Here is a 24,833-nt window from a genome sequence, read left to right on the forward strand (position 1 = left end):
AGATCCAATGGGACAAAAATTGGGAAAATTCCTTGTGGTAAAAGTTATAGGCATCTTGTCAAGGTGTAGAGATTTTACTTTTCATTTTTATTCATCACCTCCACACTAGCACAGTCAGATGTAGGCCACTCCCTACAACTGTTGCCTTTTAATTTCCTTATGAGAATTAAATTCCCATGGCAAGTGAAGAAAGTATATCCCACACAGAGCACTCCGTGGTTCTGTTATGGAATGGTCCAATTCTGGTTTAAGAAAAAATGTGAAAAAATTAATTTCTATCATTATTTGGGTGTGCTCTGTGCTTCTAAGGGTGGGATGTAGTCATAACTCTAAACCTGCTATACTTGAACATCACTAAGGAAGTAACATGAAGCTAGTAAAACTCTGAGGCCAAAGTTGTTTTCTAACAGCTTTAATAGTATTCATTTTGAATTATCTTTTTTTTTTAAAAGTGGACCATTTGCTCAACTTTCATTACTTTAGTAAAATGTTAGTATTTAAAAGATCAGCTTTCATAGCATCAAAGAATGTATATGCTAGGACACAAAAATTGCTTGGTGTATATATAATAGGTCAAGGAGGAAAAGTTGTAACTGACTAGTATTTATTCAGAAGTGTAACCTTTGCCAACCCTGGGTATGTGTGTATTTGGGCATAGTTATGACATCTGATCTGCAGGTATATGCACCTTTTGATCCTATTGTTTATAGACTTGTTCTTCTCTTGCTGGTGGAAAATACTAAGGTGGGGCCCACTCTTCTATGCTTCTGATCTTTATGCAGAGCAGTTTTCTGACCACTCAGCTGCCTGGCTGGGTTTCTTTTAGGTTTTGGTACTTCACATAAGCACTGTTAGAAGGTACAAGTATGTTAAAATCACTAGTATTCTGAAGAGTTTGGGTACATTTGTTTTAATATGTGTAGAATGTGCAGTGAACTTTTTCTTTTTTAGCAACTCTACTTATTATGTTAGGTCCAATTACTGTGAGAATGAGATGATATATCTACTGTGAGAATTAACATAAATGATAGTTTATTTGAAAACTTTTATACTCAGTGGTGTTTTATATATTAAGACACAACTCTATAATAGACACATGCATGCACATCACATCTCTCTACTGTGGAGTTAATGTGAATTTTTTAATGGACTTGCAATCACAATCATATCTAAAATAACATTCACTCCTGGAGAGGGTTTATAAAAACCACTAAAAGAAAGTTGATGAAAATGTAAAGGATTGTTATTTTTGGTTATTTTTATTTTAAAATTTATAGTGCTGATTTTGAAAGAATTGTTTCTGCTATTTTTTTGTGATTGAAAAGTCATCTAATAGCAGTATAGAAGCTACTTTTTTAATTGCTGGAAAACAGCTTTAAGTGCACTTTTTTTGATTACACTTCCATTTTGTGTTAAACTTGAATTTTCTGAAGCCTTTTATGTACCACTAAGCAAATAACTTTACCCTTTAAATAAACCAGATTTACATCTTTGTTATATTCCTAATTGTTATGAAATATATGTGCTAAAGTAACTTCAGTCTTCAAATATTGCTGGGAAACTGGTCTGAATCAGTTGCTTTCCCCCTTATATATCTAAGCACTAATTTTATTACTTTATTGCCTTTACATTGATTATTATTGAATTCTGTTCCTGATTCAGCTTGTTTGAAGTTTATTTTCTTACTGTATTTATCATACCTACTGTTTTAGTAATCTGCTTTCTTTAAATGCAATAAATCCCAAAAGGATTGTCTATTCTTTATAATCAGTGACTGTGGAGTTTTTTCATTATCTTATTAAATGTTGTGGATATAATATTCAGTTCTTTCATTTCCTTCCTTCCTTCTATTTTTTACCAGCTAGTGGCATAAAAAAATTAAAGTTAGACTCCTGTTTTAAGATTCGTGGTGCAGGATTTAAGAAAACATATTTTGACCTAATTTTTTTTTGCAAGAGCACCACTTAATACAAGACCAATAATTGAATAATTTGACATAGCTTTCACATCATTTATAAGGTATTTTTTTAATTCTTAAAAGACTATTAACATTCGTAACTTAAAAAATCTTCAGTCAAATTAAATAGTAGTCTTATGACTGTTGTCAGAAAAGAGACTGTACATTAAAGAGAAACCTATATACCAGGCTGATGGAAGAAGCTTGCTGTCAGGGCTGTAGTATTTTACATTCCACAAACTGGAGGCTATAGGTTGGTGGTTTTTGACAGGTTCTGTCATGGACATGATTCATCTTACTACAAATGAACATTTTAAAGTAGTAACATTTGCCTAAAGTTATACAGAAAAATAAGGATATTATATAGTACAACACAGCAAAATACCATAATTATAGCCTATTAGAACAATTTGCAATGTAGCAACTGTTGGAATTCAGTTATAGCTAACCTTTAGAAAATAATATATGGTGCAAATTGAGCTACTTGTCTTGGCCTTCCTTCTTAAGGAAGCTTAGTTCAAGCAGATGTGTAATGTAGTTAATATTTAAATGTATTTTTCAAAACTTTTGTAGTCTTTTTTTGAATGTTAAAGAAGATAGTTGACATGGTTGGCACAACTGAAATTATACCCACGCTAGCTAATGTTTTGCTGGGATATTTTGAGAGCAGGCCGAGGCCCTTGGTAGCTGTGCATTTAAGCCTGAGCAGGTTCAGTTTCATAGAAGTGCTAAATACTATTTCTTTCTCCCTTTGGGATTTTGTTAAGGTATTAGAGTATCAAAGTATCAGAGGTATGGTATTCAAGAGCACCTAGATATTTCAATATGAACACTATTATTGTGATAAGAGAAGGCACCTCTGCTCTTCCCTCCAACAGCTGAGCTGATTTAAAAAAAAAAAAAAAAAGCCCTCACATTTTACCAGGAAGGATTGTTTGGGTTGGTGTGAATCTACTCATTTAAGCAACCAGCAGGAATCCAGAAATTCAGGCTTTACTCTTGTACATTTACTAGAGTGTAAAGTGTATCTCTAGTAGGTACCTGCCAAATGGAGAGTTGTACAGCTCTATGCCAGTCAATCACAATCTTCACATTGGATACTTTGTCCATGTGGGATGCCATAAGATGTGAGAGATAATCCCTGATTCTTCATTCCTGACTCTAGAATATGATGTTAAAGCCTTTATGCATTATAAAAATGACAAGCAGCACTTAATATATTTAGTAAACCCAGTTTATTTACATTAATATTTTGCCATGCAGCTTACTGAATTGTACCAATATAATAAAAAATGACAAAACTCTTGCTATTTGAAAATGGCTTTATATGTAAAGATGACTTTCTTAAGTGAGAAATAAAACTATATATAATTTAAAACAGCTATAGATAACTGAAAAATCCTTGCAAAGTCTATGAGTAAAAACTTTAGTTTCCACATATGTAAAATTAAAACCAGTCTTTTTAATACTGTAACTCCAATAATATATGTTTAATCATTTTAATAAGCTAAAAAAACAAAAATACATTATTACAAGGCTCAGATATGTAGGCAACTTTTAAATATTCTTTAATGTTAACAATGTCTTAAATTTTACCAGTAGTGCTATGCACACAGTAGATTGGTCAATAAATGCTGAAATACGTAAGTATCCATTGCGACAGTCCATATTCATTCCTTATAATAAATACATCAGACTAAAGATAAAAAGGTCGCTTTTCTTACATTTAACATTTTCATAAAGCATTGAAATGTTTACATGGCATAATTTTCCCTACAGTCACACCAGTATGCATTTCAGATTTCAAATTATTGTTTAAAAATACAATATGCTCTTTTTATGTATTAACTCAGGTTAATATTACATAACTCCTACACTATGACCAAAAATCCCCAAGAATTAATAAAACAAAGTAAAACTTAAGAATCAGTGCTTTTAATCTTTGAGATCTTACAATAAAAATGGTCCTACACCTAGAATAACTTTCTTCTCACTTTTTGATCAATAATCAGTGTATTTCACATGGCCGAAATGACTCAGTACGTATTTACAAGCATTTTATCCTACTGTTGTTACATCAAAATCTAATACTTAGCACACAAATTGGTGGCCTTAATGAGGTATAATAGCCATTTTCAAAGTAGCATTCCACCATAATGGTTATGTTGTAGTGTGTCTGCACTGAGCCTACTCAGAAAATTCCTCTTGTGCAGTGCTAGCATTGGGAATTTATAATCCAGAAACACTACACTAGAAAGAAACAAGGTTGTACAGAAGCATAAACTGAGGTACATTATAACTTTCCAAATGCTGGATGTACAGGAAATATTTTAGGATAAACTTCAAAGTAAGTTTTTTATGATATCCAGTTAACTTTCACTGAATTAAAACAGAAGTATTTAAAAGAACTTGCCAACTCATTAAGAAGTTCTGATGGTATTTTATAATAAAGTATATTTTTATAAATTCAATAAAGGATTTAATTTTATGCATATGGGAAGAGCAAAGAACAAAGGAGTTACACTGTATAATCGGGCAGTGAAATATGTATAAACAAGAGCAAGGTTAATGCTTCAAGTCCAAATTTTAGATTTCATTTATACTTTCGAGTTATCTATGAATGTAATGCTAACACATGCACAAACAGAACACTAAAGTATAAGAGAATATCATTAAATGGGGTATTTGCATGAGTGTTCTAAGGCTTAAGGTTCATTTCAGGGTCAAGATCCTATGGCCTTGAAAGTAGCACCCAGATAGCTGAAACCTTCATTATGAAATTTAGGACTACAAATTAAGAGCTGAAAGTTCTTCTGAGATGTCAAATCCACTCTCAAGAATTCAATTATAATACAGAATTAAACAATACTGGGATTAAAAGATTTAAGTGGATAATTACTTTGTTACTAAGTAGACCATGTCCTTCGTTTCCTGTGTGACTATTACATGATAAAGAAATAGCAATGCATGTGAAAATCTCTCTCTCCAAGGAGAAGTTTCAAGTTTTTGTCTTGGCAAAACCCCCAAAGCTCAGCGTATTTCTAAGGAGAAGAGAATCTATAGCTAAAGAAGTACCTTAAGTGCCAGTTTTTCATAACCATTCATTTAAAGGCTGTGATTATTCAAAATTACTATCTTCACTTGTAATAAGCATAGGCTATAACAATCGTTGCCTTGATTAGGCACTTAAGTTTGATAATTTAATGAAAATATCTTCTATTAAAGTCATCACTCAAGATGACTGACTCTATGTAATCTGTCATTCAATGGAGATGAGCCCTTCCTAAGGAAATTAAGCTGGTGTAAAGTAAAATGGGTTTAATTTAACATTCAGTGTTGCCATCCAGATATATCTTAAGATGGCCCACTAATTTTCACTTTTCGTGTAAGCAGCAAATTTGTAGTATTAAGGGTCTGTAAAGCAATTATTACTTCAGAGCCTAAGTATATTGTCATATGTTCATAAATCCTTACTCATGATACATACAGCAAGAGAAAAGAGAAAAAAAAACTAATGGAAACCTTAGAAATAGTGGGGTCTACAACTCCCCCACTGAATATTGCTCAACAACTGAATTTGCCAGGTAGCCATACCTGAATTCACAAATGAGAAATATAGTCAGGACAAGGCTTGCTATGTCTGTACTGCATGACATACACAGTTGACTGGTGCCACCAATATAACATCACTACTGCAAGGATATGCCATATTTGGTGGCTTGATCCGAGGTAGTTTAGTTGTCCTGGAAGAGAAAGTAAAAGAAATTAGTGTTCACTGCACTATTTCAATGTTAAAGATGCATTTCTATCATTGACTTTGAAAATATAGCTTAGAAGTAGAAAACATTTTGATAGCTTAAAGGCTTGGGAGACTAGTAATTCATATCAAGTCCTTTTTAAAGAGGCAAAAAACATACGTAGGTCGAACTTGAAGGATTCATTCAGTAAGCACACAGGTGAAGTTTAGAAATGCTGTTCCTAGTGTTTTAGAATCTGACTTATTTTTTGCCTCCTATGACTTACAATGGGAAAAATTATTACATGAGAGAGGCAAAAGAAATCCATGTTACAAATCATGGAGTGACTCAGGTATGAATTTGAAAGCAGCAGATGCACTGCTATGTTTAGATACAAACCTGCTAAAAGCACTTTGTGAACAGGTATGCAAGAAGAAATCACAAACCTTAATCTTCCGCCAACAAATGCAATAATTGCAAAATTCTGCAATTATGAATGGGTTAAATAGTGAAATGCTAAATTCCATTTTCCCTGGGAATTTGATCTTTTTCAATAAATAACAAAAATGTAAAGTTTCAATAACTAAGTCTAAACTTTTTCTTCCTCGTACTGCTTCTATGGGTCATGAAATTTAAGTAAATATTCTGTAACCTTTTCTCATTAAATGTTTCTTATTATGAAAATTCTGTACAGAGGGGTTACAATTACATGAACAAGGTAATGAGTACATTTCTTATCAAGCATTGTTGCCTCCTCCTTTGTTTTTCCCCTACCATCCCTTCCTTCCTACCTCCACACCTACATCCTCTCCCCCCCACATCCTAAAGTGTAAAGTTCATTTTTCTACATAGCCTCTTGTACATTTCATTGTTGCAATAGGTCAACCTGTATCCCTAAACAAGTTTATTTTTCCCTTCTGCTCCCCAAATTATACCAACATCAAATACAGTGAAAACATTGGGGGAGGGACATAAAAAATCATGTGGTACCTTATAAATATGTTAGAAACAATAGCAAGCAAGAAAAAAAAAACACTTGTGTCCTTATCTTGGGGTTCATTTCACTTAACATTATCTGACTTTTTCTGCTTGTGTCAGATATATACTAGTTATTGCAAATAAGGGAAACCTATGGGACCTTTGTGCCTGGCTTACTTCACTTAATATAACTTTTTCCAAGTCTTTCCATTTCCTAACAAATGGGGCAATGTCATTCTTTCTGATGGAGGCATAGAATTCCATTGTGTATATATACCACATTTTCTTGATCCATTCATCTACTGACAGGCATCTGGGTGGGTTTTATATCTTAGCTATGGTAAATAAACAGAGTTGTGCTGGTAGCTTTAGTGTGGTCTTGTTTGTGATCATTCGGGTAAAAGCCCGAAAGTGGGATTGCTGGGTCATAGGGGAGCTCTATGTGGAGTCTTTTGAGGAACCTCCATACTATTTTATGAAATGGTTGAACAAGTTTACACTCCCACCAACAATGCAGTAGGGTTCCCTTCTGTCCACATCCCCTCCAGAATCTGTTGTTTTTATTAGAGTTCTTGATTATAGCCATTCTAACTGGGGTGAAGTGGTATCTCAATGTGGTTTTGATCTGCATTTCTTTTATGGCTAGAGAGGTTGAGCATTTCTTCAGAGAAGTTTCTCTTTAAGTGTTTAGTCCACTTATTTATTGGGCGATTGTTTCTTTGAGGATTTGTTATTGGGGGATTTAATTTTTTGAGTTACAGGTATATTTTAGATGAGACCCTTCTCTGTTGTACGGCTAGTGAAGATCTTCTCCCAATCAATGGGCTTTCTATTGATCTTGCTAGCTATGTCCTTTATCATGCAATCCCATTTGTCTAACCTTTCTTTGATTTGTTGTGTTTCTGGGTCTCTATTGAGAAAATTTCGGCCTGTGCCAAGACCTAGGGTTTCTCCTATTCCTTCCTGTAATGTTTTCAGGATGTCTGCTTTGACTCCGAGGTCTTTGATCCATTTGGAGTTGGTTCTGGTGCAGGGCAATATATAAGGATCTAGCTTTAGTTTTCTACAAGTGATTAACCAATTTTGCCAGCACCATTTACTGAAGAGGCTGTCTTTCTTCCATTCCATTTTTTTTAGCTTCCTTATCGAAGATTAGGTGGCTATAGGTCTGTAGGTTCATTTCTGGGTTTTCAATTCTATTCCATTGGTCCTGAGGTCTGTTCTTGTGCCAGTACCAAGATGTTTTGATTACTATGGCTGTGTAGTAGAGTTTGAAATTTGGTATTGATATTCCTCCTTCTCTGTTCTTTCTGTTAAGGATAGTTTTTGCTATTCGGGTCCTTTATTTTTCCATATGAATTTTTGGATTGCCTCTTCTATTTCCTTAAAGAATGAGGTTGGAATATTGATAGGTATTGCATTGAATTTGTAGATAGCCTTTGGAAGTACTGCCATTTTTACGATGTTGGTCTTTCCAATCCAGGAGCATGGGAGTTTTTGCCACTTTCTATATTCTGTTTTGATTTCCTTTTTCAGGTTTTTAAAGTTTTCCTCATAGAGGTCCTTCACTTCTTTGGTTAAGTTAATTCTTAATACTTTATTTTTTGTGGAGCTATGACGAATAGAGTTGCTCTCCTGATTTCAGCCGCACTCTTCTCCATTGTTGGCATTCTGTAAACTTTTTCTTCATTTGTTTTCCTCTTTCTTTTTCCTTTGAGTGTGAACTTGCATTTGCACCAGTACTGAGGCTTGAACATGGTGCTTCTACCACTTGAGCCACATCTACACTTTTAGCTTTTTGTTGACTAATTGGAGGTTAAAAGTTTCTGGCTTCGAAGCTTGATAATCAGATCTCAGCCTACTGAGCAGTTAGGACTACAGGCATGAACCATTGGTACTTACCTTCTTCTTATTCTTAATAGGAATAATCAGAACAGAACATAGATTTTAAAGAATAATAGAGTATGAAAATGAAACCGATTTGGGAAGAAAGGGGGAAAAGAGGGGAGTGATGGAGGGAGTGGATGATCAGGATGCACTGAATACAAAACTGAACAGGTTAAAATGGAAACTCCGTGTACAACTATAGAAAAAATGTATCTGAAATGGGATTCTTTCTGTGTGGGTCTAAAGTCTTTCTCTGATGACCCAAGTCCACTGAACTATAGAGTTAAGTCTACAGATACATTCTTAAAAATACAAAAGATTACAAAGAAAATAGACTATCTTATGCATCAGAAAACCACTCAATTCTTTCAGGTTGGAGTTCCTTGAACCCATCAAAGACCACTGTGGAACAAAAACACCTAAGCTGAATTTAAGTTTTCAGGATTAGTTTTAATAATTTCTTAATATTCACTGTTTTTGTACTTCCCACACTTTCATGCATGAAAGGTATCATATAAGTGAAAACTTAATACTATCACTTAAGACTAAATTGTTTATAGTTGCACTGTCTTCCAGGCTCTCATGTACCTGCATACAACCACACAGTCAGCTACATGCACATCAAGCTCATCTTGGAGGAATGGTACATACTGATCTTTTAAAAGTACCCTATATTCCACAATTCTTAACCTCTGATCTAAATATTTTAAGGGTGGAAAACACATGGCCATAATGACATGGTGTAAAAACATTTTTATAATTCAAATTTTTACTTGACTGTGCTGAAAAAACAGAATTTTAACGCATATATGTATATATTTTCTTAAATTATTATTTTTTGTATCTATGTATTTTCTTAAATTATTTTTTGCAGTGTTGGTGACCAAACCCAGTACCCAGAGCTTGAAGGTGGCTCTAGCACTAGAGCTATTTTTCTAGATCCAGAATTTGAAGACTATCATATAATAAAGTAATTTAAAAAATCAACTTGGGGATATATCTAACTATGTATCCAAATTCAAATTCTATACACGTAGGTTCTTCTATACACTGTGCTCCCATTCTTATTTAAAGCTCAGTATTTAAAGCACAGAGAGGAACATCTGAGCATAGAGGGAGAACTCATTCTGGAGACCAAGGTTCCTCAGCCACTTCCTCAGCACATATAAAGAGTGTTACAAGGCCATCTCCAGTTCACTATGGAAATAACTCTTAACCTAAAGAGAAAGAGGTGGGGCAAGTTTGCAGTTTATATTTAGACTTCTCCCTGACTTATAGTCCTCCAAATCGAAACATCAGGTAGCTGAACATCTTACTTTTGTCTTTACCTATTTTATAGAGCCTTAAGATGTATATCCAATAGTCCCTTCTCATCCATGAAGAATACATTTCAATACTCCTCAGTAGATGAGTGAAACTGTTGACAATATGAAATTCTACATAAACAATTTTTTCCTACACACGATAAAAGTTTAATTTACAAATTGGACATAGTAAGAGATTAACAATGAATAGTAAAACATAAGCAAAACAATATACTGTAGTAAAAGTTCTATGCATATGATCTCCCTTCAAAGACTCTAAACAGGTATTAATACTATGAACTGTGGTAAAGCACAGGTCCCTAGTTACAGATAAGGGGGCACTACTGTACTGTAAAATGAGCTTAAACCTGGCCTCTTTTCATCATCCTTCTCTGACTTCCTTTTGTCTCTGTACTTTCCTTATTTCTTGCTTTATATAGCTCACACATAAAAGTTAATTCTGAAAATATTATTTCTTGCTTTATATAGCTCACATGTAAAAATTAATTCCGAAAATATTACATGATTAATATCTGAATTTTCTTAAAAAAAAAAGAATGGAGACTGAGTCAATTTTGTCATTGGTTTGTAACTGTAAGACGGTGGAAACTCTGCCAACCAAAGGGAAAGTCTGTGAATGCATCTGGAAAGGTAAAGTTACAGGTAATATCTGGGGAAAAAAAACAATTACTTCATAATCAAAACATTAAAAAATAGACATCTAAGTTTTAATTCTCTAAAGCATTTACTCCTGATATATTAAGCTACAAAACCATGAAAAAATAAACACCTACCTGGAAAATACCTTTCTGGGACTTTGGAAATGTAGAATAGGAAAGCAAGAAGAGCAATCACATACATCACAATTACACGGGGTGCAAAGTCCTGGGGGGGAAAAAGTTGTTTGTATGTTTTACACATTTTCATATTTATACTGAATTCTCAATTCATTATGAGCACAGCGGTAAAATTTAGGGTTGCTAAACCTGAATTATTCTGAGAAAATCTCCAGTAGCTAAATCTCTTGCTTTCCTGCTATAGGAAGCAGGGCACAGGAACTGAACACAGTGATGTTGTAAAGATTAGGCTATGAAAGGAACTGGAGCTTCCACTCTGTATTAAGATCCTGAGGATATTCAACAACCCTACAATGTAAGTATAGGGGTGAAATGCTGCATGCAGGAAAAGGACTAAACAGTATTGCCCATAACAGAATCTCTTCCAAGATCCCAGATCAATGACTTTTAAATATGATTTTTCAGCCATAATATGTACGTTTCTAATTCTGATTACAAACCGACTGTACCTCAAGTTCATTCAAGAAATAAAGACAGGGAATGTGAAGGGTAAACCAAAGGAGGAAGCTGCAATGCTTGGTAAGAAATGTACGCATTATCCTGCCCATGTAATTGTAACCCCTCTGTACAGTATGTTCACAAATAAAATAAAATAAAAAAACAAACAAAAAAAAGAAATAAAGACAATCTATTTCTCTTTCCTCCTCAAATTTCTGAGAATTATTACTCTCCCTAACTCAGAGCCTTCTGATTAGTCAGCCTCAGAATTCTTTAACACTCTCTAAAACAAAATTTCCAGTCAATGCTTCAAACTTCTACTCAACTCTCCCAGAACTCTGTATCTTCTTTAGTGGTCTACTTTTCTTTGTTATTCTGTAAATATTTCATTAGCACACATTATAGTATAACAGGATTTCATATGTCCACAGGTGACTACAGAGGACTTTGAACAAATTTAAGTTTACTACTTCCAACATTCCTTTATACTTCTCACTCCTCCTCAACTTTCTAAAACAGTGTTTGATGGGTTTCATTATTCTGTGGAAGACACAATCTGGCTAACAGGTGGTTAAGGTTAGTGTAGGTTGGATGCTTAATATATAGATTTCTATGATAGCTGTCATAGATGGACTCGTTGTCCACCATGAAGGCACAATCATGCCTTCATGTGGAGTTCAACTACAGCTGTGGATACCTGGGGGGCAGGGTAAATGGAGAATTTCAGATTGTGCATGTGTGTGTGTGTGTGTGTGTGTACATATATGCTCTTTGGCCCTTCTAGCTTTTCTCCTTCCAAAATGAGATTAATCTCTGAAAGCTTCTCTTTGCTCTCACTCTAATGTTGACCTGTAATCATACAGGAATTTCATCTTTGAGAACCACTATCTAGTCATATATCTTAAGGTTTGCAGATATGGAAATAGTCTCATTTTTTTCTGAATTTCTCTAAAATCTATTGGCTTAATAGGTCTTTTTCTTTTTCTTTATCATTATAAGCTTAATAGAGATTTATTGTCTATATATAGGAATTTAATCACTTCCACATTAGCAATGAATCACTTCTGGTTAGAATTAAACCAAGGGTGGTAGTTTCCCCTTGTAATTTCTTATTCTTGGGGGATCAAATTGTCTGAGAAATGATGTTTTTACAAATTGCAGAATCACCTATGCTTCTCATAACTGCTACTAATTGCAAATTTTTCTCAATTTCTTAATTATCCAGACGGCCAGATTAGCCAGATCACTGCACTCAATTCACTGTCATATAACTTCCTTTTTCTTTCAGTGGTTTACTCACACTTTTCTCTATCATACTGCCAGCTTCTTGTGATTGAATGTAAGCCCAGTAGTCCTTCCAATTGTACTAAACTGATGCTTTTGGAACAACCCTGCCTTTAAACTCTCACTTTCCATACATAGGTCCCAGCGAACAAGTGTGATTTCTGCCAGCTTTCCTGGCATATTTAGTTATGTTAATTTAAACATTTTTAGTTTTGCTTTCTAGCTCATATTTAGAACATTTTAATAAGGGCCTATAAGGAATGTCTTTATTTCTAATCCTCTTTGTATAAATACTTAGCTGTCACCGAGGTTCTTCGTAATGCACACACACTTCCCCTATTGTACCTGAATTTAATAACTCTTCTTCTATTCTTAGTATTTTTTCCTTGGTGGGTTAACTCTGTTTTCCTGGTTCCAGCTACCTGATGATCCAAATCTTTATCCCTATCTCAAACTCTGGCCTAAAGTTTAGACCCTATGTCTGTCTTTATATGCTATAGGAACCTCAAACCAAAAAAGTCCTTCCCAATTCCTACCCCATCCCCAGGTAAAAAAATCAATTGCTCCTGTTGGTTATCTTTCGCATTACTTCTAGCACAGCAGAGAAGCTAGAAACTCTGAAGTTCTCCCGAGATAAGGATTTAGATATTTACATAGTAATGGTAACAGAGAAAGAACTAAGAATGTATTGTTCAACAGAAATGACATCTCAGAACCAAGAGTAATTAGACTTTACCTTAATTCTGAAAGGTGTATTTAACTAATAGAGCTGTGTAAAGCTTTACATTCTGCTACCTAAAAGTGTAATTTCCCCAAAATGACACGTATAATTCAGCTCAGAAAATAATTCTGGGTTAAATTTTTCTGTGAATTTTAGAGGTACTGCATTATAGTCTACCTTTTAACATTACTGCTGAGAGAAGTGAAAATTATGATGTCAATATGCCATTAAAGATATGCTCTTAAGTGTCACAATATCACTCATAAGGCCTAATTATATTACTCTATAAAAAGAAATAAGAATGACCAAAAAAAATTAAGGGAAATACCAACTTCACTCAACCTACCTGAACAATAGGTGCACCAATTCCTCCATTAAGCCAAACCCAGTGAAGAGTAGGGATCACGCCATATCCCGAAACAGAGCAAAAAATGATAGAGCGGAGTCTCTGCCACTGCTGTGTAAGATAATTGGGATGGATCTGTGCAAAGAACACTGCCAGGATCATAGCAAGCACGGTGATCAAATACACTTGGCGCCAATACTAAAACAAAAGAAAATAAACTTGTAATTGAAGGAAGTTAGTATTTTTAGCTTCTATTATTATATATGGCACAAATATTTTCCTGGTATTTTCATTCCGAAACAAGATTATTCCCCTTCTTTAAAAAAAGGTTATGTTCCATGTAATTAAGTTTCTCAAGGCTGACAAACCAAACTTCAAAGGGAGCTGGTAAAAGAAAATTATCCCTACATATACACTTTCTGTATACCTATTCTGTTATATGTCAAACACATAGCTATGTAGAAACAAGTAGCACTCTCTCACTTGGGCCATGGCTCTACTTCTAGTTTTTTGGTGGTTAATTGAAGATAAAAGTCTCATGGACTTTCCTGCCTAGGCTTCAAACTGTGATCCTCATATCTTTACCTCCTGAATAGCTAGGACCATGGGTATGGCCACCAGAGCCCAGCTTCAAGGCTGATTATAAAAGGACTCTCTCAGTGAGTGAGTTAATAGACTCAGGGAGGGACAGATATGTAAATAAATGATCATATCAAATGGTATTATAATTGGGTTCCAAATCATGCTGTTAGAACCACTGGAGAGAGAACAATGAATATTACCTGAGAGAGCAATAAATACTTTACAGAGGAGACAAGCTAGGTCTGGAGGAACCCTAAGACTGTGTGGGAAGGAGCTTTCAAGGAAAAGGAGCAGCAAATGCAGACAGACATTTGGAGACGGCCGACTGACGATCATTGAGGCCAGGCTAAAGATTCTAAACTTTACTTTGCTGACACTAGGTATTGTTTAAGAAGGGGATGATATGGCATTTTCAAACTGCCTTATTTATAAAAAAGCTTACTGGGGTAAAAAAGGTGAGAAAAATCCAGTCAGAAAGACACTGGGAGTTTACTAAAGAGAGAATGGGTCTGAGAAGTGAGTACCAGATTCAGAGCATTTCTGAATGCCTCTGAAGGCCTAATAAAGTCTCAATGGCTGAGTAAATGTGAGAGAATAGCAGGATAGGGCTTGAGTCTTTCTAGCTTGAAAGGCCACATTAATGGTTTCCAGTAATGGAATAAATGATCATAGATGATCCATATGTAGAGTGTCCTGGGGAAAAGGACAGGGAGTGTAAAAGAATATTCATTTTAAACTATGAAGAGCTCTATGTGAGTCATTGACAAGCTGATCTAGAAGCTCAAAAGTTAACATCGTATAGAACAAGGTTCTTAACCTGCACTCCTAGAACTTCTACAGAGCTCTTCACTTCCTGAAATCTCATGTCAGATTGTTTAGGTGTGTGCCCAAATATATATTCTCCTGAATGAAGCGTCCATAGTTTTTAGTCTCATTCTGAAAGCAGTTTATGTTCCTTAAAAGGTAAAGAACAGAACAAAAGCAACTGAATAGTTGGAAATAGAAACTAGAAGGAAGAATGCAATTTTTCCTTTACACAAACATGGCATGTATTAACTAGAGTAGTTCCTTCTCTTTTTCTAGTGTCCCACTTTAATGTTTAGGAAAAAGTTAATAGAAAACAAACCAGGGAAATACAGAATGAGGAAATAACTAAATTACATCACAACAATTTTAAGCCAGTAATTAGCATGTTCCTTCTAATTTTTTTTACAAAAAAGATATACAGTTTTATCGGGCGCTAGTGGCTCACGCCTGTAATAATAACTACACAGTAGGCTGAGATCTGAGGATCATGGTTCAAAGCCAGTCCAGGCAGGAAAGTCCATGAGACTATCTCCAATTAACCACCAGAAAACTGGAAGTGGCGCTATGGCTTAAATGGTAGAGTGCTCCCCTTGAGCTGAAGAGCTCAGGGACAGTGCCCAGGCCTAGAGTTCAAGCCCCACGGCCGACCACCCCCCCCCCAAAAAATTATTCATTTGGGGCAGGCAGAGTTTGATAGATCAAATCAATTTACAACAAAGTTTAATCGCATATATATTTAATTTTATGAGTATATTCCAAAGTAGTCAAGCTTAAGAAACAAATGGCTCACATTTAAGTGGATACAACTAATAATTCGCTAAGGTATTCAAAACTGATTTATAACTTTTTTATACCAGTTATGCTGACAGTTCTGTCATCACAGAAAGGATTCAAAGGATCTGTTTCAGAATCCCAAAAAGAAGAATCTGTGCCGAGCCAATCTTCACAATAAATGACTGCTGGGGACTGTGGCTTAGAGCACCTTAGAGAAGGAGTCTTGGGCAGGTCATGTTACTAGATAGTAGGTGTACTACTCCCAAAGAAGAAGCAAAGTTTTGGCTCTGAAAAGTAGGTAAGAGAAAAGAGAAAACAAAAAACAAAAAGTATAGTAGAAGAACAGGAGGAAAAAACTACAGTAGAGTCAGTGGAACTTTTATTTTTCTTTTGAGATGTAGTCATTCTATACAGCCTAGGCCAGCTTTGAACTCACAATTCTCCTACCTCAACCTCCTGAGTGCAAGGTTATAGGCAAGTATCATATGTCCAGATTTACAGCATTTTCTGCAAGGGAAGACTGAGTTTGCTCACTGGTTGAACATGAGGTAATGAATTAGTTATATTCCACAATGCTTGGTTGGCTGACATTTTAGGTCAGATGTTGTATTATCTGATCACAGTCACAAATACTGCTTTGTACAAGGTAAAAAAAAATGACTTTTGGGATCACAGGGACAGAAAGCAGAGTTGACCAGAACTCAGAACAACACATGATGCCTTATGTGGTCTTATAGATTGGGGGTCCACACATACATACATTAACCTTTATTTTCTTCACTAAGAAGTTAATCCAATGTGAGTGTCTGAGCAACGGTAGCTATGTGGATTTAGTGGAAACATGGTAATTCAATATTCACAGTAAGTTTTATAAATAACTATGTACTTTTTTATTCCAATGGAAAATTAGTAATATATTGAAGTACAGAAGTGATATTAGATGTACTAATTATGTACTCAGAAATTCAAAGGAACCACTGCAAGAAAATCCAAGATCTATAGAAAAGACAGAATGTGCAACACTTTGAACTACTTACATTATTACAATAAAATGCATAAAACACTCCTGAGACATAGCAGCCCAGTATTCCAATAGAAATTCCGGCATAATCTAATGCCATCCATCTTCGACAGGTTTTTTCTGACCGATGGCAGGAAAAAAGATGATAGCCCACAGAACAAAGCATACAGACCTAAGAATATAAAAAAACAACAACTATGTAACAAAGGAAAAATAAATAAAGCAACTCATCACGACATTCATGAAGGTGTTTTTAAGAGTCCAGGCTCCTTAGTTATACACCCTGGCCTAGATTCTGGCTCTGTGCCAACAGTCGGGCAAGTTATGATGTCATTTCTCTGCCTCAAGCCCATCAGTGGGACACCATTCAAAAAGAAACGAAATTTAGCTATTTTCGTAATATAAAATTGTAAATGAAAAGCACAAAGTTGGGCAAAGTATATGACACAAATGTTGTTTTAAAATATCATACATGATTTATTTGATTATTTTAATCTATCAATGAGTTTACTTTTCTTTTTGCCTGGGACCAGGGTTTTTAACTCTGAGCTTCTTGCCTGCTTGGCTTGCATGTTTGGCTGTCACTCTCCCACTTGAGCCACGTCTCCAACCTGGCTTTCTGCGTGTTACATTGAAGATGAAGCCTCTCAGACTATTCTGCTGGGCTTCGCTTCGAGCTGTGATCTTCTAGTTCTCAGCCTCCTAAGTAGCTAGGATGACAGGTGTGATTCACTAGGATCTGGTAAGTTTATTTTAAAAAACAAAAAAAGTTACCAAAGTAACAGATGTCCTTAAAATTGTAGTCTACGGTGTAAAAATACAAGCTTTTACTACTGTTTATTTCCAAGAGCATGTTTGTGATGCTCAGGTCTTCAAACATACAATATTCTTCAAAATTACTCGAATAACTCACTATAATTTTGTTTCACAATTTTCTTTTTTCCTTTGTGTGTGTGTGTGTGTGTGTGTGTGTGTGGCAGTACTGGGGCTTGAACTCAGAGCCTTATATTTGCTAGTCAAGTGCTCTACCAATTGAACTATGCTCTCAGTCTTGTTTCTCTTAAGTTTCAGATAGAGTTTCATACTTTTGCCTGGACCACCTAAGTTCTCAATTCTCCTACATATGCCTTCTTTATCGCTGGGATTACAGACCTGCGCTAACTTGCTGAGATAGGGTCTCACGACTTTTTTTTTTCCTGGGTTGGCCTCAAATTATAATCCTCTTATCTCAGCCTCCTAGATAGCTAGGATGATAATGTAAGCAATCATACCAGCTCACTGCAATTTTAAGACCTTGTGTGTTATGAAATAGATTGTGTAGAGTTTACTAGGTCTTAAGTAAATCTGGCTTTGTTGTCTCCAAGGAAAATAATCGTGACTAGATTTTATATGGTTGCCAAAGGACTATAAAGCAGGTATGATTCAGTCAGAAGCTCTGATGATCAACAGTTTCTATGGCAGAATGCCCTCTAGCTATTAAAAACCTGTTGTGTACCTCACTTTGGAAAGGGATAAGGGATGCAAAGACGAATCCACTACTCTCAAAAGGATATTGGGCGGGAGGGGGGTAAGTCTTAAATGTCAATGATGAGCACAACTAGAAAATTAAGGAGGAAGGGTGCCAGCTCTGTGGGGGAGGGGTGTGTGTTCATCTAGGAGAGGAAAAAAAGGTCACAAAAGTGTCATCAGCTGACCTGGATTTAAAGTTTGGCTGGTACTCATGAGGTACGTTAAACATACATATTACACAAACGTACATTTTGGTGAGGAGGTTCACAAAGTAAAGTAGCATAATGAAAAATATAGATTCATTAAAAAATGTCATGTAGCTGTTTTCACATCATGATCCTGAAATTTCAATATAGGTTAGGTGTTATACTACTAAAGATCTCGAGTATACTTTTATATTCTAGTCATGAAACAAGTTCAACCAGTTCCTTCAGACTCAATGTCAATATTAAGTAACAACGCAGTTAGCCAGGACTTCATTTCTTTATCCACTATCTGAAATCCTAACTAGTCTGTGTCTTTGGGCTACTAAGTTATCAATTAGTTTAATGGCCCAAATAAACATGTCTTAAGAAGTTTTGTTGTTTTCTCAGATTATCCTTGTGATTATGAGCCATAAATCTGAAGAGTATCGTGATATATATTTTCAATGACAGGGAAAGACCTCATTGTCTCAGTAATGGATAATAAAAGAGCCAGAACAAAATAACAGTCAGACATGATATTAACTTAGAAGTTAGGTAGACTGGTAATCAAGTAAGCAACCTGGTGTGAGATAGCCTTGCATATCATATCTGTATAAAGTTGACTTTAAGTGACTTTTACTTTTTTTTTAACTTTTTTCCATAATCTTGTTTTTTTTAAATTATAGTAATAAGAAATGATGCAACTCACTTCATTGTGAATAGGAAACAGCTATGGTATCAAAGGGAAAAGAAAATAATGCTAGCATAGAAGCCCAGGTTTTGAAAAAGTTAATCTATATTTAGTATGCTCTGTTTAAAAAGATTCAATGTTCCTTAAGAGCTAAAAAAAAAAAAAAAAAAGAATACTCTGGCAACTCTGGCAAATTGGGCATGTTTCAGTTATAATAGAAAACTTCTTTCTATGGAATCTCTTATTTACCAATGTGGAAAGATAATTATAATGTTATACCCTTCACATCTAAGCTCATTGGCATGATAACCTAAACATCTCTGGATCTGGCCCTTGCTTATTTTTCCAACCATTCCTTTCTCTGTTCTCCTAGGAATCAACCATAAAGACTAACACCTACAAGTCCAGAAAGTGGTAAGCTTCCTCTTGCTTCTGAATCTTTATACAATCATCTTCTCTGCTTAAATGCTCTGCTTCACTTTCTCCAGTCTTCTGACACAGGTAATCTGATCTTTATAAATTGTTGGTGCCATTCAGCATTAATCATTGCTGCCTAGCACGGGGCCTAGAAGTAGGCATTCAAGAAATACTTGCTAAACTGAAATTAGAATTAGAAAGAAAGAGGGGAGTATAGATGGCTTCTTGGTCCTTTAGGTCAAAAGTTTTGTAGAAAATGTTGGTCTAAAATTGACAAAATAAAAACAACATCTATGTGGATGACTTACGGGTTCCTATCTCAAAACTGACCTGTAACAGGTTAAGGATAGGGAGTCTTGGACAGTGGTGTTTTTCTATTCTCTGCATTTTGTACATTTATTAAAATGTTAAGTGATTATGCCCCATATTTGTTTTTGTATTAGAAGGATCTATATTTTAAAATACTGAATATATTTAAAGGCGTTTCTATAGATGTTTGAAAAAAAAATACAGTACAACTAGCAACTCCAAGACTCAGAGAAGAGTAGGAACTGAAAGTATCTGAAACCAAGGAACTATGAAAGGATCAAAAAAGTTAGCACTAAAGCAATAGCAATAGAACAAAAGATTAATACCAGTAAAAATCAGATAGTTTTTTAAAAGGCAATACAGAAAAAGCAAATACAAAAAACAGATATACTATAAATCATTCCAAATAGGTTTTGAAGACTCTAGTGATCTTCAGCCAGATTAATAGAGTACAATTGGATATTCATATTCAATTTTAAATGTTAATTTTTAAATAGAGAGGCCAAAGATAAAGAGCAGAGTATGTTGACTAATGTCAGCACTTAGTAGGAGGCAGGATGATCTTGAGTCTTGTGTTCAAGGACAACTTAGGCTACATAGTGAAACTTTACCTCCCTCCCCCAACAAAAAGTAAATAAATAAAGGTGGTCTGGTTCTGGTGCTTATGCCTGTAATCCTAGCTACTCAAGAGGCTGAGATCTGAGGATAACAGTTCAAAGCCAGCCCTGGCAGGAAAGTACGTGACATTCCTATCTCCAATTAACCACCAGAAAACCAGAATTGGAACTGTGACTCAAGTAGTAGTGTGCTAGCCTTGTGTAAAAAGAGCTCAGGGACAGAGCCCAGGCCCTGAGTTCAAGCCCCATGACCAACAACAACAACAATTTAAAAAAGTCCAAGAGACTCATATATCTCATACATCTGATTAACCAGCAAATAAAGCTGGACTGTAGGTGCAGTTGTAAAGCACCAGCTGTGACTAAGCAAGCCAGCAAGAGCATGAGGCCCTGGCTGGGTTCAAGCCTCAATACTGGTGCCAAAATAATAATAATAATAAGGAAATATTTTTTCAATTTTGAAATCTAATGGATTTCAAATATACTTAATAACATCTAAATATAGAACAACAGACTTTTGTGGGGGTTGTGTTATAATAAAAAAAAGTTCTCTTTAGTAATAACAGTGGTTGTGAAATGACTCACCTGGAAGCAGAAAAGACAAATAGAACAAATTACAAAATCTTCTCTGGATGCACTTGCAGAAGGTAACACAGATGTCATGTCATATATTCCCAGGGTGAAGAAGAGAAAGAAACCCAGCAAATGACTCCAGATGTTTACTGTTTCGTTAGATAAAATAAATAAACTGCAAAGTAAACAAACATGTAGCTCAGATTCATACTGGTTGGGAACAATTTAAAGAAGTGACTTAGTATTTGTTACTTTAAGCCCTTTATCCTTAGCTGTGACCATCTAAAGTTGAACTATCGATCAATTCAATTAATCTGAGGTTTAATCTATCTCTAATAATCCTAGGACCTTAGAGCTTTCTGATGTTCAATTCTTCTCATACTTACAATTTCTTTTTGTGAATCCTCCAGCCTATCAACCCCCTGACGCCTTCTATTCATCTACATGACACCATTTTTCTAAGAAAAGTTGACTTGCTCAGATTATTCACTCTAGAAAAATAAGTATGCAGATAAAAACTGGATGTGAGCTATAACACTGTCAATAATAGCTACATGAAAAGGTGCTCACTGCAAGCTTGGTCAGAAATTTTAAAATACCTTTGTAAGTACTCATTAAAAACAAAGTTAAATGAATTTAAGAGAAGCAGAATAAACACACTAACACACTGGAAGGTTCTTGTTTCCAGGTGGCATGAGTTTATATTTCTTAAGACCAAAAAGAGGTTACTTTTAATATGGGCACTATTTGTCCTCTTTTGAAATGTCTTGACCATTGCCTTTGGCAGCATAGGTTGGTGCAAGAATGTACTACCCACACCAGGAATCAAGACTGTTGTTCACTCTTTGCCACAATTAGTCTCCTCTTCATCCCTGCCACAATTAATCACAATTAGTTCAGCAATGATAAGCATATAAACGTTTATATTCTGAGCTTAAGGTTTTGTTGTTGTTATTATTGTTGTTGTTGTTTTTGGTGCCAGTACTGAAGCTTGAATTCAGAGCCTGCCTCAGTCCCCTAGCATTTTCGCTCAAGGCTGGAGATCTACCAATGAAGCCAAAGTTCCACTTCTGGCCTTTTGGTGGTTTATCTGAGATAAAAGTCTCATGGACTCTCCTGCCAGGGCTGGCTTCCAACACCAATCCTCAGATCTCAGTCTCCAGAGTAGCTAGGAGTACCACTGCTGAACTCCAGTTTCTTTAACTATAAAACAAAACAACACATGAGATGCTGCTGCTCTTACTTCCAGCTCCTTCAGTGATTGTATAAAATGCTTTTCAGGTGTGCCTCTCTTATTGAAAGGCAGTATCATGACTAAAGATTAAAATATTCTCCCATTTCTCTAGCAAAGTACAACCTTTTTGCTTAAATTAAGCCTTGACTGTTGTGGATCCAGGAATCCTCAGGAGTAAGCACTAGTATATGACTAACTTACTGAATGCCTGCCAGAATACTTGTCATTTTTCCATTTTTACAAGTGATAAAAAAAAAGGCAAGATTTCAGTTAACCACCAAAAAAAAAAACTGAATATTGTCTCATGAAGCCAAAGATTTTTATCTTGTACAGACAGCATCAAATGTAAAGACTTCATGTAACTGGGGACAGGATGCAGGAATATTCAAAAAAATATGCAACTGACAACACTGCATCTTGCCTATTGTCACTATTGCATTTTGTGAAGACCCGTGTAATGTGACTAACTGACCATTCTTTCTATGTTCCTTGTGTAGCAGAAGACAACTAGACCTGTTGGGACATACAGAACTTGGTCATTGTTGAAAGCTGCAAAAGAGCAAAGGCTGAATCTGGAAGAGATTAAGGAAGATCAGGTGAAACAATCTCCTCAACAGAAGACCTATTTTTATTGTGTAAAGAGTTAGGCATCCCCAAACTGTTCAACTTCAAAAATCAAGAATCGTTATCATAATAAGATCTTCAAAATTATTGAGGATGATAAGAACCACCATGGCAAAAATCAAGAAAAAGATATGTACTGCGTAAGCAGTTCAAGAACTTGCATTCCAGAATTGGAGTTTGCCACTACAAAGACCTAGAGCTATCTGATATTTGTTAAAGTGGGGCCTTAAGTACATTCAATGAATTTTGACAGAAAGCTATTTAAAAAAAGACTAGAAGAACATTTTTTTTTAGTTTCCTTTTAGCACAGGCTTTTAAGAGACTCTGGTTTTACAGGTTGGAATGATCATGAAACAGATTCTAAGAGGTGCTTCTCAGGTGCACTCGTGGAGATTGGGTGTGCCCTGTGATCACGCTCTTTGCTATAGGGCTTTTCTTACACATTATTTTCCACAATAGCGATTATGTAATAATGTCATTACTTCTGTAGTGCCTGTCGCCCGGGCTAGTCCTGAGCAGCTTTATGGGAACAGGGATCAGGATTGACTGCTGTTCTCTGCAGGGGGATCTGACACAGTGCCCTAGCCCCCTAGCAGGGAAATCCGTCAGTTATCTGCTAAAGGAAATGAATCGGGGTTTGCTATACATGTGGGCGGCAGGGTGAAGTTGTTTCCTCTTTATCCAGGCATCGGTCCCGAAAATCTGCATTTCCCCCCACGGCTGTTACGTTCTAAAAAGCGGCACAGCGTTCAGCGATGCACTGGGTCCAGAGCGGCTTCGTCGTCCACGGGGGGCGCATCCCGAATACGCACCGCAGGGAAATCAAGGAACCACAGGCGCCCCGGAGAAAACACCCAAGCGCCGCGGAGAGTTGGGCAATCGCGGTTACCATCATCATCATCATCATCATCATTCCGGGGGATCAAATGCCCCGGCGGGGCAGGACCGGGCAGGGAGGAGATGGTGGTGAGGAGCGGGGGGACCGGACCCGCCGGGCGGGGGTGCCGGGCGCGGCGGGCCGCCCTTACCTTTTGATACACAGCCTGGAGGGCAGGTAGGCCCGGTAGCCGTCGGTGATGTACGGGTTGTCCTTGAGGGACACGGGGATCTGCTCGTAGGTGTAGAGGCGGATGCCGCGGGGCACCAGGACCGGCCAGTACTGGTAGCTGCCCAGCTCGATGTAATGCGCGCTCTTCAGCAGCTTCTGATGCATGGTTCCCGGCCGGCGCCGCCGCCGCCCAGGCTCGACCCGGCTCCGCCTCCCCGGGGAGGGGGCCTCGCGACCACAGCCCCCGCCCCGGAGACCGCGGACGCCGCGCCAGGTCCTGCTGGGGCCCCGCCGCCGCCGCCGCCGCCGCCCAGGCCCCGGCTCACCTCACAGAACCCGCGCCCCAAGCCCTCAGCCCCCGCCGGCGTCGCGGGCCTCTCTGACGCCAGCACGCCGCGCGGCCCCGCCCCCTGCGCGGCCCCGCCCCCTGCTCTGCCACGCCTGCGGCGTGCGTCCGGCGGAGGGCGCTGGTACTGTGGGGGATCCTGGGCCCAGCCTTTCCCCCAGCTAGTTGTCCTAAGGAATTGTCATTCAACAGGGCCGTTTATGGAAGAGCCATGCATCTTGATGTTTACCCATTTCATCCTTCTCTCCCAGCCCTCCCAACTCCACCCCGCAGGTTTTCAGTTTCATGGGATATGCATGGCCTAGTCTGCCTGCATTCTCCCTCTTTCCTCTTCATTACTATAACTTCATTTCATCCCTTCCTCCCTTCATTCTCTATCACCGCCACATCGCCTCCTCCACACACCTTTCCAGTGCCAGTTTCCTGGTCTTCATTTTGTTGACTGTTAGTTTTTCTAAGGAATTACACGGTTTGTATTCTTCTCTTCAAATACCATACTCCAGTCAATACAGTGGTGTACACTAGCATACAACCCCTATGTATGTGTTTGCTTGTACGTTTATAAATTAGGCTTAGCTTCCATGTAT

At 36.9% G+C, this 24,833-nt stretch overlaps 1 protein-coding gene across 1 annotated transcript; it reads right to left on the bottom strand.

The window, feature by feature from the left end:
- Positions 1 to 447: 447 nt before the first annotated feature.
- On the bottom strand, positions 448 to 24,245 carry Paqr3 (progestin and adipoQ receptor family member III). Its single transcript, XM_013020178.1, has 6 exons — positions 23,881 to 24,245; positions 21,007 to 21,169; positions 16,710 to 16,865; positions 13,510 to 13,707; positions 10,658 to 10,748; positions 448 to 5,700 (listed from the first exon to the last, which is right to left on the bottom strand). Exons 1-6 carry the CDS (start codon positions 24,063 to 24,065, stop codon positions 5,558 to 5,560), a joined length of 936 nt encoding a protein of 311 aa, XP_012875632.1. The 5' UTR covers positions 24,066 to 24,245; the 3' UTR covers positions 448 to 5,557.
- Positions 24,246 to 24,833: the final 588 nt, after the last annotated feature.

This window comes from Dipodomys ordii, unplaced genomic scaffold (genome assembly GCF_000151885.1).
Source record: "Dipodomys ordii isolate 6190 unplaced genomic scaffold, Dord_2.0 Scaffold49, whole genome shotgun sequence".
Lineage (NCBI taxonomy): Eukaryota > Metazoa > Chordata > Mammalia > Rodentia > Heteromyidae > Dipodomys > Dipodomys ordii.